The 15133-nt window shown below is 45.9% G+C and overlaps 1 protein-coding gene across 4 annotated transcripts in view; it reads left to right on the top strand.

Moving 5' to 3' along the window:
* Window positions 1-14783, top strand: part of AREL1 (apoptosis resistant E3 ubiquitin protein ligase 1) — a 41420-nt gene extending 26637 nt beyond the window's left edge. For 3 of the 4 annotated variants that reach the window (XM_078053960.1, XM_036114447.2, XM_036114445.2), the window contains 15 exons: window positions 299-468; window positions 712-892; window positions 1097-1344; window positions 3048-3125; window positions 4291-4432; window positions 4564-4685; window positions 5663-5738; window positions 6515-6624; window positions 7292-7471; window positions 7641-7766; window positions 9119-9248; window positions 9337-9395; window positions 11486-11575; window positions 11960-12135; window positions 12242-14783. In XM_078053960.1, the coding sequence (XP_077910086.1) occupies window positions 301-468; window positions 712-892; window positions 1097-1344; window positions 3048-3125; window positions 4291-4432; window positions 4564-4685; window positions 5663-5738; window positions 6515-6624; window positions 7292-7471; window positions 7641-7766; window positions 9119-9248; window positions 9337-9395; window positions 11486-11575; window positions 11960-12135; window positions 12242-12344 (1989 nt within the window). In that variant the 5' untranslated portion in view covers window positions 299-300 and the 3' untranslated portion in view covers window positions 12345-14783. The remainder of the gene's footprint in view (window positions 1-298; window positions 469-711; window positions 893-1096; window positions 1345-3047; window positions 3126-4290; window positions 4433-4563; window positions 4686-5662; window positions 5739-6514; window positions 6625-7291; window positions 7472-7640; window positions 7767-9118; window positions 9249-9336; window positions 9396-11485; window positions 11576-11959; window positions 12136-12241) is intronic. The other variant, XM_036114446.2, reaches the window with a different exon arrangement.
* Window positions 14784-15133: the final 350 nt, after the last annotated feature.

Raw genomic sequence — 15133 nt, 5'->3', positions numbered from 1 at the left:
TGAGGCCTGCCTCACTTGTAGGTTCCCAGTGGGACTGTAGGCACTATGGAACTCTCAGTTCTGTTTCCTGTGAGTCCTTTTCTCATTTTGTTTAGTGCAGCATTGGTTGGAAATTTGTGAAAATGAGTCCCTCAGTTCATTGGAATGAATCTCTTTCTTTCTTTTTCTCGTCCTCTTAATGGTGGTGTTTATCCCTAGGAATTGGGTGGGGCCCAGCTCCCTGGGACTCACTGATTGAGGAGATCTTTGTGCTCTGAAAAGCCCCCCTCTAAGGATTAGATTCCATTGTCTGTTCCAGGAATGGTGGTTCCTTCCAAGACCAAGATAGTGTGCCATTTTTCTACTCTGGTGTTGACCTGTGGACAGCCACACACCCTTCAAATAGTGCCCCGAGATGAGTACGACAACCCTACCAACAATTCCGCATCCTTGAGAGATGAGCACAATTACGGTGTGTCCATCCATGAGGTAAGCAGCTTCCCTTCCTCCTCTGTGTGCTCCTTCTCTGTCATTCTCACCCCTTCTCATTCACTTCCTCCTGTCTCCACCCTGACTTCTGTGCTGTCCTTCCTTCGTCTGGCAGTGCCCATCTCATTAGTAATTATGAAACTTAGATCAGCTTGTAGATAGGAAAGTTCGTTGTAAAGAGTAAATTGCCATGCAGTAGGGACAATTCTATATGTTCAGTGATGCTCTGTTTTCCTCCCATAGCTCGGTCCTCAAGAAGAAGAGAGCACTGGTGTCTCGTTTGAGAAGTCAGTGACATCCAACAGGCAGACCTGCCAGGTGTTCTTGCGACTCACCCTGCATTCTCGTGGCTGCTTCCATGCCTGCATTTCATACCAAAATCAGCCAATCAATAATGGTGAATTTGACATTATTGTCCTAAGTGGTGAGTTGAAAGAAAAGCTGTGATTTAGTCCCATTCCCAGACCACTCGTTCTTTGTGTGTCTGCATCGTTCAGCCCAGCCTCACACACATTTGCTATTTGAACCAAACTTGGCTTAGAGTCCTGTGGACTAAAGGTCTAGTGATAGGTCATTTCTTTTCTCCCCCGTCTCCTACTTTAAAACCTTGTTCCTTGTTACACTTCAGAGAATGAGAAGAATATTGTTGAACGCAATGTGTCCACCTCAGGAGTGAGCATTTACTTTGAGGCTTACCTTTATAACGCTACCAACTGCACCGGCACACCCTGGCACCTTCCGCCCGTGCACGTGAGCTCCTCCCAGCGCCGGCCTTCTACAGCTGTGGAGGAGGAGGAGGAGGATTCACCCTCTGAGTGCCAGACCCCTGAGAAGGTGAAGAAACCAAAGAAGGTGTACTGCTATGTGTCACCAAAGGTTGGACCTCCCATTCTTTTTTTTTTTTTTTTGAGAGTTTATTTATTTGAGAGAGAGCACGCGCGCGAGAGAGAGCGTGAGAGAGAAAGCACGAGCGGGGGAAGAAGGAGAGGGAGAGGCAGGCTCCCCACTGAGCAGGGAGCCCGATGCGGGGCTCAATCCCAGGACCCCGGGATCGTGACCTCAGCCAAAGGCAGACACTTAACCAACTGAGCCACCCAGGCGGCCCTAGACCTCCCATTTCTTGTCTCAAAATCCCCCTGCCTGAACCTGCATATAATCGGCCGTTGGTAAAAAACCACAAAGTATTAGTGTGAGAATCAGGGCAAGATCATTGACTTGTAGGGTTTCTGGGATACTAAGAGAGGCTACTTAAGGTTGAGCAGAAGATTGTGCCCCCTCTTTTGTTGCACCTGTTTGGCTTGGACGAGGTGAAAACTCTCTCTAGAGATTCTGCGTACCCTGGTGCTTTAGGCACCAGAGGTGGTCTTTGATTACTCCTGGGAAGATTTTTCAAGGCATGGCTCTTAGAATTTTAAAGAAAGCTACTTTTGACCATTAAAAATTTTTCGCTGGTATAAAAATTACTGTTGGCCCTTTATGCTGTTTTGAAACAATTTGCTCTTTCATTCTGTGCTTTGTGAAACCACAATAGATGCATGTCACTATCAGGCAACAAGATTGGAATAGAGAAATTTTGGCAGAGGCAAGGAGGTGAGCTCCCAAAGCCCCTGAGCTGAGAGGCACTTTGTGTTAGGAATTTTCTTTTTAATGTTTATATTTTGCTTAGTCATTCAGATCGCAGAAAAAAAGAGCTCTTGAAACATCCTGTTACATCCCTTTAATCTCATAACCAAAACAGAGTACTAATTTCGTTCTACTTCAGACTTTGCTACGTGTCATTTATCATTTAAAAATCTAGCCCTACTTTGGACTAGGGGAATGGGAATGAGGGCCAGGGTGAGGTAATGAAACAAGATTGACTATGAAGTGATAACTGTTAAGGCTGATGATGGGTTCATTGTACCATTTTCTCTTCTTTAGTATGTGTTTGAAATTTTCTTCATGAAGAATTTTTTAAAAATCAAAAAGTCCTGATCTATACATGTAGATAACAGTATTTTTAAATTAAAAGTTATTGTTTTGTCTTTTCTTTTTTTTATAACAGTATAAAGAGACCCTTCTTTAGTCTTACGTATTTTTATGAACTTTTTTGTTTGAAACCACACCACCACCTTCACACATACCCCCACCCCTCACCTGCCCTCCCGTGACAGATCCTTGGTACCATTCTAATAGAGTTAAAGCAGTGGGTGTAGGCCATTCGTATCTCCTGTCCATTGAGGAAGTTTGAGCAGCACCCAGCTGAACAGAGGGAGATTTTGATAGTTTCTAGGTGAAATGTTTACTCCTGAAGTAAAACCTGATCTCAGACATTTAGAAATGGTGGTGAAACTTGATTGTTAAGATTATGAAATGTCTCTATGTGAAATTGCATTGTCAGAGTAATATTTTTGATTTGCGTATTTTAAGATAGAATTGATGTTATTGATTTGATGTTAGTACTAAAAAACTATCCTCTTTGTCCCTATAGGGAAAAGGTTATGAGGAATGGAGTAGGGACTCTGATTTTTTTATTACGATACCCCAATAGACCCTTTCTATTTATCATTCACTTCCTTTTCTGTATTTTCGTCCTCCAGCAATTCTCAGTGAAGGAGTTCTACCTGAAAATCATTCCCTGGCGCCTTTATACCTTCCGAGTGTGCCCAGGAACAAAAGTAAGTTGGACCTTACATCTGGTTCATGCTGAGGAGACTTCAACCCTGGAATGTTTCCGCCTTTTCTTTTTTCCTAGAAGGGCTTTTGGTGTTTCTGGAAGTTCTTATTGTGCACACAGGATTCATTGCCCAATCAAGAGAGGGTCCTTTTCTCCTCACAACATGGCATGAAGAATATAGAAGTTCTAGAAGGACACATGCCTACAGAAACAGGAGTTAGTAGCAAGTCAGAATTCTTCAACAGTTATCTTTTGCCACTGAGACTAAGTTAATGGAGAGGGCGTTGGCAGTTCTGGCCCAAACTTGGTTTCCCAGTGTGCTGAAGTAAACTCTTTTAGAATGAGCATTCTCATGTATTAAAAACATTTGTTTTAACTTCTCTGAGCTTTTGAAATCTAAAAGTGAATTGCTTTCCTCCAGCCAGTCTGCCCAACCTTGTCAGGTAGTCATTTGTATCTTATATATCTTTTTTTTAAAGATTTTATTTATTTATTTGAGAGAGAGAGAGAAAGAGAGTACGAGCCGGGGGAGGGGCAGAAGGAGAAGCAGGCTCCCCGCTGAGCAGGGAGCCCAACCTGGAGCTCGATCCCAGGACCCTGGGATCATGACCTGAGCCAAGGCAGACACTTAACCGACTGAGCCACCAGGTACCCCTGTATCTTATATATCTTTACTGCCTTCATCCTTCTTACATTTTATGTTAGGAGGGTTGTAGCGTTGCCTGTGATCCTCACTAAATCCAGTCTCTGTGACTCAAATAATTTAAAGTACAATTGGATTGTAGAGCACTGAGATGAATAACAAGGTGAGGGCGCCTGGGTGGCTCATTCGTTAAGCGTCTGCCTTCGGCTCAGGTCATGGTCCCAGGGTCCTGGGATCGAGCCCCGCATCGGGCTCCCTGCTCCGTGGGAAGCCTGCTTCTCCCTCTCCCACTCCCCCTGCTTGTGTTCCTGCTCTCTCTGTCTCTCTCTCTCTGTCAAATAAATAAATAAATAAATAAAATCTTAAAAAAAAAAAACAAGGCGATATACTCCTAGGAGATGCTCACTTAGAGAAGACAGGCTTAATTTGTTTATTGGTTGGTACCGAAGGTTAGGGATATGGAAAGTTTTTGCTGGATTTGAGGGTTTTATAGATTAACGCCTTCTTTTTTTTCCTTTGATAGTTTTCATACCTTGGCCCTGACCCTGTTCATAAGCTCCTCACGCTGGTGGTAGATGATGGCATTCAACCACCTGTGGAGCTTAGCTGTAAGGAGAGGAACATTCTAGCAGCCACTTTCATCCGCTCCCTCCATAAGAATATAGGTAAGATTGGACAGGGATTCTGACAGGAAAGGCAGCGAACCCAGCCACCCTGGGCGTCTGAAGGTGCGGGGTGGGTGGCACACATGTCTTGTAATGAGGCTGTCATCATGATGGATCTTTTTACTCCTCAGGAGGCTCTGAGACCTTTCAGGACAAGGTGAACTTCTTCCAACGAGAGCTTCGGCAGGTACATATGAAAAGACCACATTCCAAAGTCACCCTGAAGGTCAGCAGACATACCTTGTTGGAATCGGTGCGTAAAGTTTCATTTCCATCATCAGTTGTCAGGGTTTTGCAACTAGAAACGTCTTTGGTGTTTGGTTTTATCCTCCAGGTCATCTTTCTTAGGAAACCCAAATTTCTCTTCTCTTTAAACATATCTATTAAAGACTGCTCTTCTCTGTGTCTGATTATACTAAGTTTGGGGTGGATTTGTTCAAGACCTATGACTGAGGGGAGAGACTAGTTGACACATTGGCTTTACAGCCTGTACTGAGCTAGTTCCTGAACCATCTCATGGAGCTTCTCCGTGGGGGAGGTAGAAGCAGTTGTTACCGAAGAGCATTCTTGTTCTTGAATCCCTGGAAGAGAAGAGCTCTTGTTGGGTTAAAAGGAAATGATTTCTGTTGTCACTCTGGTCTGATGGAAAAGGAACACCTGATGTGTGTCTGTCTCCGCCGAGCAGACACTGGCAGAGCTCTCGCATTCCTCCAGAATGAGAAGCCTTGGTCCCTGTCCAGAAAGTGTTGTGATGTTTGGCTCTGGTAGGTGTGACTGGAAACCCCTTTTCTCAGCCACATTGTCCGTGTGGCATGGCTCCCTGTCTGAACGCACCCTTGGGGATACAGAGTTCCAGTGGACGCTGTACTTCACTGAAAACCAGGACTCCTTGGTTCTCTTGCTGACAGCTTACTAATTTGAGTCCTTTTATTTCTTTATGTAAGAGTTTTCTCATTAGTAAAATGAACATTTAAAAAAAAAAAAACTTCAACTTCCCAACAAAGCAACGGTGTAAAGATGAATTAAATTGTTTTTTAAAATCTTAAAATTTCTTCCGGAGATATGTGCATTTTAAATATGAAATGATATGATTAAAGTTTATGAGTACTGTATCTCCTCCAAGTACTAACAGTTAAAGGGACAGTGGCAATGTTCTTGTGTTTTCATCTCTAACACCCAAGAGATGTCCGCCGGTCTTCTGACAGTTTCCTTCCCTTAACTGCTTTTCAGTCTCTGAAAGCCACTCGGAATTTCTCCATCTCAGACTGGAGCAAGAACTTTGAAGTGGTTTTCCAAGATGAAGAAGGTCAGTTTTAAAAGCTTATGTTCATTTTCTTTAACTCTCTTCCCCACTCCTCCCCTCCTCCTTACCTGCTCTGCACAAATCACAAAAATATCCCCCCTACCCCTGCCCCTGCCCAAGCGTATTTTTCCAAAGGAAAAAGAAGTCATGAGTTGAAGCAGAAAAGGGGGTGTTGTCAGGCCAGGTGGCTTGGTGGAGCTGTAGAGCGCAGACACGGGGACTGGGGGGGGGGGTGCAGGTAAGCTCCAAGAGTCTGGACCGGATGGGAAAGTAACCTTGTAGAACAAGAGAAATGTCCGTTTCCTGGGACCTCTGATCTCCTGTGTTTCCATACTAGGGGGCATTAACCTAGTGAGTAGAATATTTTGAATCCTATAATCCTACAGAAAGGGGTGGGATTTCAAAAAAAAAAAAAAAAGCCACCGTTTATGTGGGTGAGGGGAGTGGGGAAACACTAATGTGGGATGGAAGGAAGGTGGAGAGTGTCGAATGATGAATCGATGAGCACAAGCGATAAGAGGTGGTAGGCCAGAATCGCTTTTTTTTTTTTTTTCTAAGATTTATTTAGAGAGTGCGTGTGCCAGCAGGGGGAAGGGCAGAGAGAGGAGGGAGAGAGAGGGAGAGCATCCCAAGCAGACTCCCTGCTGAGCGCAGAGCCCAGTTCGGGGCTCGATCTCATGACCCTGAGACCATGACATGAACTGAAGTCAAGAGTTGGATGCTTAACCAACTGAGCCACCCAAAGCACCCCCACATTTTATTTTTATTATACTTTTCAGCTCTGGACTGGGGAGGGCCTCGCCGGGAATGGTTTGAGCTGATCTGCAAAGCACTATTTGATACCACCAATCAGCTCTTCACCCGATTCAGTGACAACAACCAAGCATTAGTGAGTTTATGACTTCTTCATGGGTGGGTGGAAAATGTCAGTTGTGTTATAATGGATAGTCTAAGAAGGATTTGAGATCCTGAAACTGTCCTGGGAATTTGACAACCTGTGTCTGTTTCTTAATTTTGATACTGACAATCTGAACCCAAAGTAGATTGCCTCCCTCCTCTTTGCCTTTATTATTTCGTCTGTAAAATAAGAGAATGCAGATAGATGAGTATTTGACTAAAATATAGTGCAGTGGCTATCTGCTAATTATTATAATGATTAGGCCACTTTCTCAAACCACACCTAAAGCCACTGTATTCTGTACTAGATCTTTGACTAGACAGAGGTATCGGGAGTAGAGAAGTAGACTTTGTTTGAAAGAAGTTCTGGTTTAGGGTGAAGGTATCACATCATCCACTGGTTAACTTCCATACTCAGCCAGGGACTACAAATTTAATGTGAAATTTTTCTACTTACTGTAGGTCCCTCTTTGCCCTCCATCTTCCAGTCACTCTAAATTACTCATGGTAGCTACTGAATAACTAATGTCATTTAGATGACTCTTTGATTCTAACACTGAAATTCTTGCTACCTTGGGATAGAGTTGATGGGGAGGGTCTTTCCGGAACTAAGCTTGAAGAAAAATGGCCCAGAGCCTTTTAATCTCTTTCTTTGACAGGTACATCCCAACCCTAATCGCCCCGCTCATCTGCGCTTGAAGATGTATGAGTTTGCAGGGCGGCTGGTGGGCAAGTGTCTCTATGAGTCCTCTCTAGGAGGAGCCTACAAGCAACTGGTCCGAGCTCGCTTCACCCGCTCTTTTTTGGCCCAAATCATAGGACTACGTATGCATTACAAGGTAAAGTCTTAGGTATACATTTTTTTACCAAGGACTCTGGCCATTAATTCTGGAATCCCTCCGCCCTGAGCTCATTATTCTTAAGGTTGAAAGGGTAAGTGGTTCCAAACAGTTACAGATTTCATTTCTGGGTAAGAGTCATCACATTCTGTTCTTTCTGTCTTCTCAGTACTTTGAAACAGATGACCCGGAATTCTACAAATCTAAAGTTTGCTTCATCCTCAACAATGACATGAGTGAGATGGAGCTGGTCTTTGCAGAAGAGAAATATAACAAATCAGGTCAATTGGATAAGGTGAGAAAGAGAACCAAAGCCTGTGGGTCCCATGGTTCCCAGCCTCCTCTGGAGCAGGGCTACCTAATGGAGCTTTCTGTAATTATGGAAATGTTGTTTATCTGTGCTGTCTTTGAACACCCAAAATGTGCCTGGTTATTCACCAAGGAACTGAATTTTTCACTTTATTTTATTCTCATTAAATGTAAACAGGCATGTGAGGCTAGTGGCAACCATATCAGGACACTGCATCCCACACGTGATGATCTTGGCCCATATGATGGAGCAAAAGACACATGTACCCATATAGCCCACCCATTCCTACTTCCCAGTAGAAAAAGAACTGAGTGAAAATCAAGTGTCCCTGCACAAGCAGCTTTGGGAGGGACGGCAGTATCTTTCTCAACTTAAGTGGTCGTGAAATAGGTAACTCCTATTTTAACGCTGTGCCTGTGTATTTTTCGGCTTTTTTACTAGAAAATTATTGGCCGAAAACATTTCTTTTTTAATTTAATTAAAAAAAATTTTTTTTAATTAAAAAAATTTTTTTTGGCCAAAAATATTTCTTTTTTTTAAGATTTTATTTATTTATTTGACAGAGAGAGAGAGAGAGATCACAAGTAGGCAAACAGGCAGGCAGGCAGAGGGAGAAGAAGGCTTCCCACTGAGCAGGGAGCCCGATGTGGGGCTCGGTCCCAGGACCCTGGGATCATGACCTGAGCCAAAGGCAGACGCTCAACTGACTGAGCCACCCAGTCACCTCAGCCAAAAACATTTCTGATGCAAATTTGATTCTGTTTATGTTATGGGGTTAAATAGTATCAGATGGTGATGACAGTAAAGTTGCAGTAATACACCATCGAAAGCAGAATAGCAACAACTAATTGTGACCGCTGATACCATTGTATGCATAATCCCGTGGCCCCCGGGAACACATTGGGAAGATAAATGAACAGTGGTTCCCATCTTAGAATTTCTGAAATCTAAAAAGACTTCTTCACTACTTATCTGGCCTTATTTATTGTCAGATAAATCAGCTCAGGGGTTTAAGAGAAAAGGTCATGAGGGGCTTAATTTTGGATCATAGAGACATCAGCATATTGCTAACAAGGAACCATGACATCGTCCTGTTGCATCACCATTGTTTGACCTGGTCAGAGAAGACTCCCTCCGATACCCTAGGAGCCAGTGGGTTAGGCCACAGTGGTAGGACCGCTGCAGCTTAGTAACTGTGTAAAACCACATGTGTCGAGAGGTTGAGTGTGCAGCAGAAACTCATGACTGTGGCTGGGTTTACAGGACGTACCGGCAGGGGCCATCTAATCAATTCCCATCCACAGCCTCCCCCATCTGTCTTTTGCCTTTTCTTTCAGGTTGTAGAACTCATGACAGGTGGAGCTCAAACCCCAGTCACCAATGCAAATAAAATCTTCTATTTAAATTTATTGGCCCAATATCGTCTGGCCAGTCAAGTGAAAGAGGAGGTGGAACACTTCCTAAAAGGTGAGAGCCCGTCTACTCTCGGCCTTGAGATTAAAAACTCCTGAATCCATGGTGTGGGTATGGCTTTAACTCGGCCACTTTGTTTCAGGCCTGAATGAGTTGGTCCCTGAGAACCTTTTGGCTATTTTTGATGAAAACGAGCTTGAGGTAAGTGCTTACAATTACAGAACCCCCCCATTCTTGACCGGGTAAGTGAGTGTGCCCACAGAAACCAGCTCCTTACACCTTCTGTTGTGAGATGCAGTGGGAAAGTCCTTCATGCAAGAGTTGGTTTCACTTTTGTCACTCTTCCATGCATTGCCCCTTTCTCCAGCTTTCAAAACATTAGAATGTGAACATTAGAAACCAAGTAACTAATTATTTTTGAAGAGTAATAATTAATAGTCATTTATTCATCCAGTATTAGTGGTACAGGTTGAAGAGTAAAGAACCGTGGTATTGTGTACAGTCCTTGTAAATCCTGTGACACTTAAAGTTGATTTAAGGGAATAATAGAATTTATTTGTTCAGGAGACATGGATGTTTGAAGCACTGGAGAGCTAGCCGTGGATAGGACAGAGTCCCTGCCCTCATGGAGCTACATTCCAGGGAAGGAGACAAACCAAAAGATGTGACATATTTCAAAGTTTTTTGCTACAACACTATACAGTTAATATATTCTTATTGCAGACCCTGTAACAACCGAAAAGTGGACCTAAGATGGTGAATACCATTCTGTAATTATCAAAATAGAAGTTGTGGGCAAAAAATAAAATCAGGCGGTCATTGATCTGTTGCTCACAAATGATACATACATGACAAGTTATTGGTTCCAACTTGCCACAGCCTTTAGGAGGAGGGTGTTTTTGCAAACTGTTTCCTGTAAGGAGATTCTTCTTCAGAAATGAGAAAACAAAAAATAGTTTCTGGTGGTCTTGTACAGTGTTTATTCTTATTAACTGAATTGGCCTTGAGAAAAGAATCAAAGTCGTGTGCGATTTTTGTCACGTTTGTACCTTCAGACATGAAATTCAAACAAAGTGAATGCTCCATCTCTCACCCTTAAGTTTCCAATAGACCTGTCACCTAATGCTGTTATTTTTTGGGCTGAGGAACATCTACTGTATTTCGGTTTATCATGAAGCGTAACCTTTGTAACAATTTGTAAAAGTGAGGAGGAAGAAAGGACACAGTCTCTTAGAGTTGTTCCACACCCTACTCTTACTCATTAGCTTAGCAGGTTCTTTTTGAAGGAGCCAAAGCTCCTCAGGCTTAATTTGGGCTTTTCTTGTCTCTTGATGAGCACATATCATTCTTTAGAGCTATTGAAGGAGTACTCGTAGTCTGCTAAGTCACCTGCTGGATCCGGAACCAAATTAGGACATCAGCAAGAGGTTCAGGCTTCTGATAGCATTAATTTCTCATTTTTTAGTATACTTTTTAATTTATCTGACCAAGTAGAGGCAGGGCTGAAGAGAAGGTGGTAAAAGTTCAATCCACAAAAGAAGGATGGATCCTGGGAAACAGGAAGGGCCATCTGACAAATTCATAAATGGAGCTGGGGGTTTTCATCAAAGGGGAGGGGCCTGCCTTTTCTTCCTGGTATTCCTAGGCCATGTCCAGAACAGTCTCAGTCAATACTTGGTTCTCTATTTGTCTTTTGTTTCAATTCCAAATAATCTGCAGCAGTAGTTCTTTGTTTTTTGTTTTTTAAGATTTATTTATTTATTTTAGAGAAGAGACAGAGCACATATGCGCGAGCGGAGGGAAAGAAAGGGAGAGAAGCAGACTTCCCACTGAGCGCAGAGCCTGACACAGGGCTCGATCCCATGACCCCAGGGTCATGACCTGAGCTGGAATCAAGAGTCAGACACGTAGCCGACTGAGCCGCCCAGGCGCCCCCGCACGGCAGTAGTTCTAAATTAGAGGTGCACATCGGTAACAGGAAACTTTTTCAAAATACACAAGTTCCTAACCCATTCCTGGAGATTTTGGTTCAGCAGGTCTAGAGTAAGGCCACAGGCCTTTTTTTAAAAGCTGTGTGATTTTTTTTTTTAACCACACTGGTTAGGAACCATTGGTCTGTTATAATTGATTTTCCTAAAGCAGAGTTCTGGCAGTATGTATGATCTCACCTTCTGGTCTTTTTCCTAGTGTTTCCTTTATTGCATGTTTTGCATGTTAACATAGGCTCTTTGGACCTTTTATTGGGTGTTTGTCCTCCGACTGTCCTAGTAACACCTGACTGTCTTCTCCAGCTGCTGATGTGTGGGACTGGGGACATCAGTGTGTCTGACTTCAAAGCCCATGCAGTGGTTGTTGGCGGCTCATGGCATTTCAGAGAAAAGGTAAGTGGGCCAGACTTCTTTTCACTGGGTTTGTGCCATGTGGCAAGGAAGGACTTTAGAGTCAGAGAGGCAGACACTTCAACTGGGGAAAAAAATGGTACACAGAGGGAAAGACAGCTGGTTGTCCAAGCAGAAGGGAGCCCTGGTCCCTAAGGGCGGCTGTGCCATCTGCCGCAGGAGTGGTACATTAGAAAGGCCGAGAAACAGAACCAGCCAGTCAGAGGCCGCCCCGCTGCTGGTGTGGCAGGGTAAATGTCTGGAGTAGTTGTCGGCTCTCACCGTCGCTACCCGTGTCCCCCACTTCCGGGTGTCCTCCTCTTTCCCCAGGGTCCAGTGCCAGGCTGCACACTGAGTGTGACCCCCACCTTGTGCTCTCCCTGCCAGGTCATGAGGTGGTTCTGGACCGTGGTGTCCAGTCTGACCCAGGAGGAGTTGGCTCGGCTGCTACAGTTCACGACGGGCTCCTCTCAGCTACCACCCGGAGGTTTTGCCGCCCTCTGTCCCTCGTTCCAGATTATTGCCGCTCCGACCCACAGCACGCTCCCGACTGCGCACACGTGGTAGGTCGCACGCTGCCCAGGGCACACTCTTGGTGGGGGAGGCTCTTCCAGCCCTCTTCAGGGTTTCTGGCGGTGTGAGTTAATCACTTCTCCCCTTGCCCTTCAGTTTTAACCAGCTGTGCCTCCCCACGTATGACTCGTACGAAGAGGTGCACAGGATGCTGCAGCTGGCCATCAGTGAGGGCTGCGAGGGCTTCGGCATGCTCTGACCACTCTCCTGCCACCCCCCGGGCCCCCGTGCTTCCTGGAGCACCTGGGTGCACCTAACACCGTGACAACCACCGACCCTAACGCGTCTCCATCGGCCAGAAGCTGCTGCATGCTCCCCCGTGTCTGGAGGACTGGCTCGCCTATGAGCCGGGTTGCTCCCTCGCTGCCCCCTCCGCCTCTCCCCGACCGGCCACTTCGGCACGGCGTGGAGTCTGAGCTGCTCACTCATGAGAAGAGGACCACGCTGCTGTCACTTCACTTGGTTCTCAGAAGATCTCAGGAGCTGAGGGAGATTACACAAATGGCTCGGCTTCCTTAGCAGGCTGGGGCCCGCCTTGCTCAGCCTCCTGTGCCCATGCCCCCGACAGGTCCCTCTGCGGCCCGCACTACTTGCCCTTCGGCGACGTGAGTCCTTCCTGGGCACAGGGCAATGGCCCCTTCCCACCGGGAGCCGGGAGAAGCGCAGATAGCAAGTGGCCCACATGAGCAGTCCTCATTTTCGTCCCTCTGCACCATGGCGGCCTCAGGTCCACCACTGGTCTACCTCGAAGGGGGACTGATGGCACAAAAGGATCTTTTTTTGTGGTGTCAGAACTGGAAAAGGAGCTTTTTTCCCCGAAGGCATTTCTGGAAATGATCATTAATCCATAAAGAACTCTCTAAGCTTTTTCTTGAGTTTGAGCCAGTGAGAAAAAACAGACCCAAGAATGTGAAAGATAGCTGGGCCATAGCTTCCAGTGCTGAAAATGATTTTCCTTTAGGGCATGTCTAGGCCTCTGGCTGGCCTGGAAGACTACTGATGTTTGTCCCTGAGTTTGTCCTGTACACTGAGGTGTGGCTGGGCCTGGCCGCTTAGCTCCACCTTATGCAGTCTGCTAAGAGCTAGGGATTCTTTAGCTTTCTACGGAAGACAATTTTGTAGCAAGGGTTTGGGGTAGTAAGAATAGCATGCTAAGACTCCCTGACTCTCTCCTTGCTTGGTATTCTCTGGCGGCACTGAGGCAAGGGAAAAGGGATCAGTGGCTGAAGTGCTGAATCACAGGTCTGCGGGGTCCGACAGTAAACACCCAGCAGCCCACTGACCTTCCCTCTCTAAGCTGCCAGCAAGAGCCCCTGAGGAGGGAGGACGATCTAGTAGGTTCACTGTTACATGGTGACTGAAGAGAAACTGCCACTGGCTCTTGGTAAGTCACACCATCCTTTTTCATGACAATTTGAATGCAGCCATTTTCAAGACTCAATATCTCATCAACTTCCCGAATCTCTGTTTTTAAGAAGGCTTTGCTGCAAGCTACCATTCTCAACGGGGCATTCAACCCTGATTACAAGCCATCTTTACTGCCAAAACCAGCAAGTCCACAGAGTCCGGCGATGAGGCGGGGCTTGTGGCCGTGCCTCGGCCTCCTGGAAGCCTGTTTGAGCCCTCCTGTTCCCAGGGACCACGAGGAACCAGCCCTCCTGAGCTGCTCCTGCTGCAGCCTGATGTCACTCCTTTGCGGTTGTCATTTGTCCTTCTTGGCATGGGTGCTGACCTCACTCGTTCTTGGGTCCAGGATCCAGCATCAGGGCCTCGACACCCCCAGCCAGGGTCCTCCATGCCACACGGTCACTGCTGTCCTCAGGGACCAGGACAAGGTGCTGCTGCTTGCTCCAGCGTTTTCCCATGGGACAAATACAGGCAAGTTTCATCATCACCCTGGAAACATGATGCTGCCCCTCGGGCCTAGAGAGGGGTTTCCAGCTGGGGGCTCAGGGGCTGGTTCTGCTGTCTTTGGCAGCTCTTCTCTTCTGGATTCTGCGTTCTCCCCTCCAGTGGCCCTCTGGAGACCAATGCTGGAGCTCGATTTGATTTTCTTGGCGAGATCTGTCATTTTCAGCTCTGGTCGTAGCACTTTTTGGCGCATCCTGGGTGTTACTACAGCCCGGCTGCGGCAGCTTGCAGCCCTGTGGTGGTCCTCAGCCCCAGGGTCTTGGTTGAACAAAAACCCTTTGGTACTGTTGTGGTTTTCTATTCTTCCAGTGTACTCTGTCTCCTAAGTCTGTTCCAAAGGATCTTTGCCCTGTTTGGCCTTTTCTTTTACCTTTTTTTCTAACCCTGCTGTGCTACCAGCCAGTATGGGGAAAAGGTACAACATGTCAGAGAGGAGGAAGAATACCTGTTACTTCTCGGGCAATTGTGAATTTCACGTTTCTTATTTTGGCCAGTTCTTTGATTTATGCTCCTGTGGCCCAGGTACTTGGGGGGCCATGTAAACGGCTGGCCTTGTAGTGTCTTGGAAGGAGACCAAGCAAGCACCGAGTGAACACCAAGGAGAGCATCAGCATGTTTTCTAGAGACCAAGTGCTGCTGCAGATCCGTCAGGCCAGGCAAAGGGGCCAGACCGCTGCAGCGATAGTGTAAATATTTTGTACAGTAAATAAATCAATATTGAAAAGGACTAAGGAGCAAGTGACTTCTTTAAGTGGCGATTCAGGGCTCAGACTGGAGGCGGGGAAGGAAAAGAAAGATCTAGAAATGTTTTTGCATATCCCCAAGTAAATCCTTCAGAAGCCATGAGCTCAGGGTAGAGTGTACCTGCAGAGCCCTGGCCCGTCCTGGGCTTCTCGCTCTTTCACCCTTCCCTCATTGCTGTCCCTGATGCCAGGTGGGGCCACGGTGCAGGACACCGGCTTGTGCTCAGCTCCTGAAGAAGAAACCAGTTTGGCAAGAGCAGAGGATGTCTGTTCTCGTGAGTCTTTTAAATGTTCATTTAAATGTTTGATATAAGAAACTCGGCATAGAAAATTT

This window comes from Halichoerus grypus, chromosome 8 (genome assembly GCF_964656455.1).
Source record: "Halichoerus grypus chromosome 8, mHalGry1.hap1.1, whole genome shotgun sequence".
Lineage (NCBI taxonomy): Eukaryota > Metazoa > Chordata > Mammalia > Carnivora > Phocidae > Halichoerus > Halichoerus grypus.
Note: the sequence above shows the minus strand (reverse complement) of the source record. Positions and strands in the feature narration are given on the sequence as shown.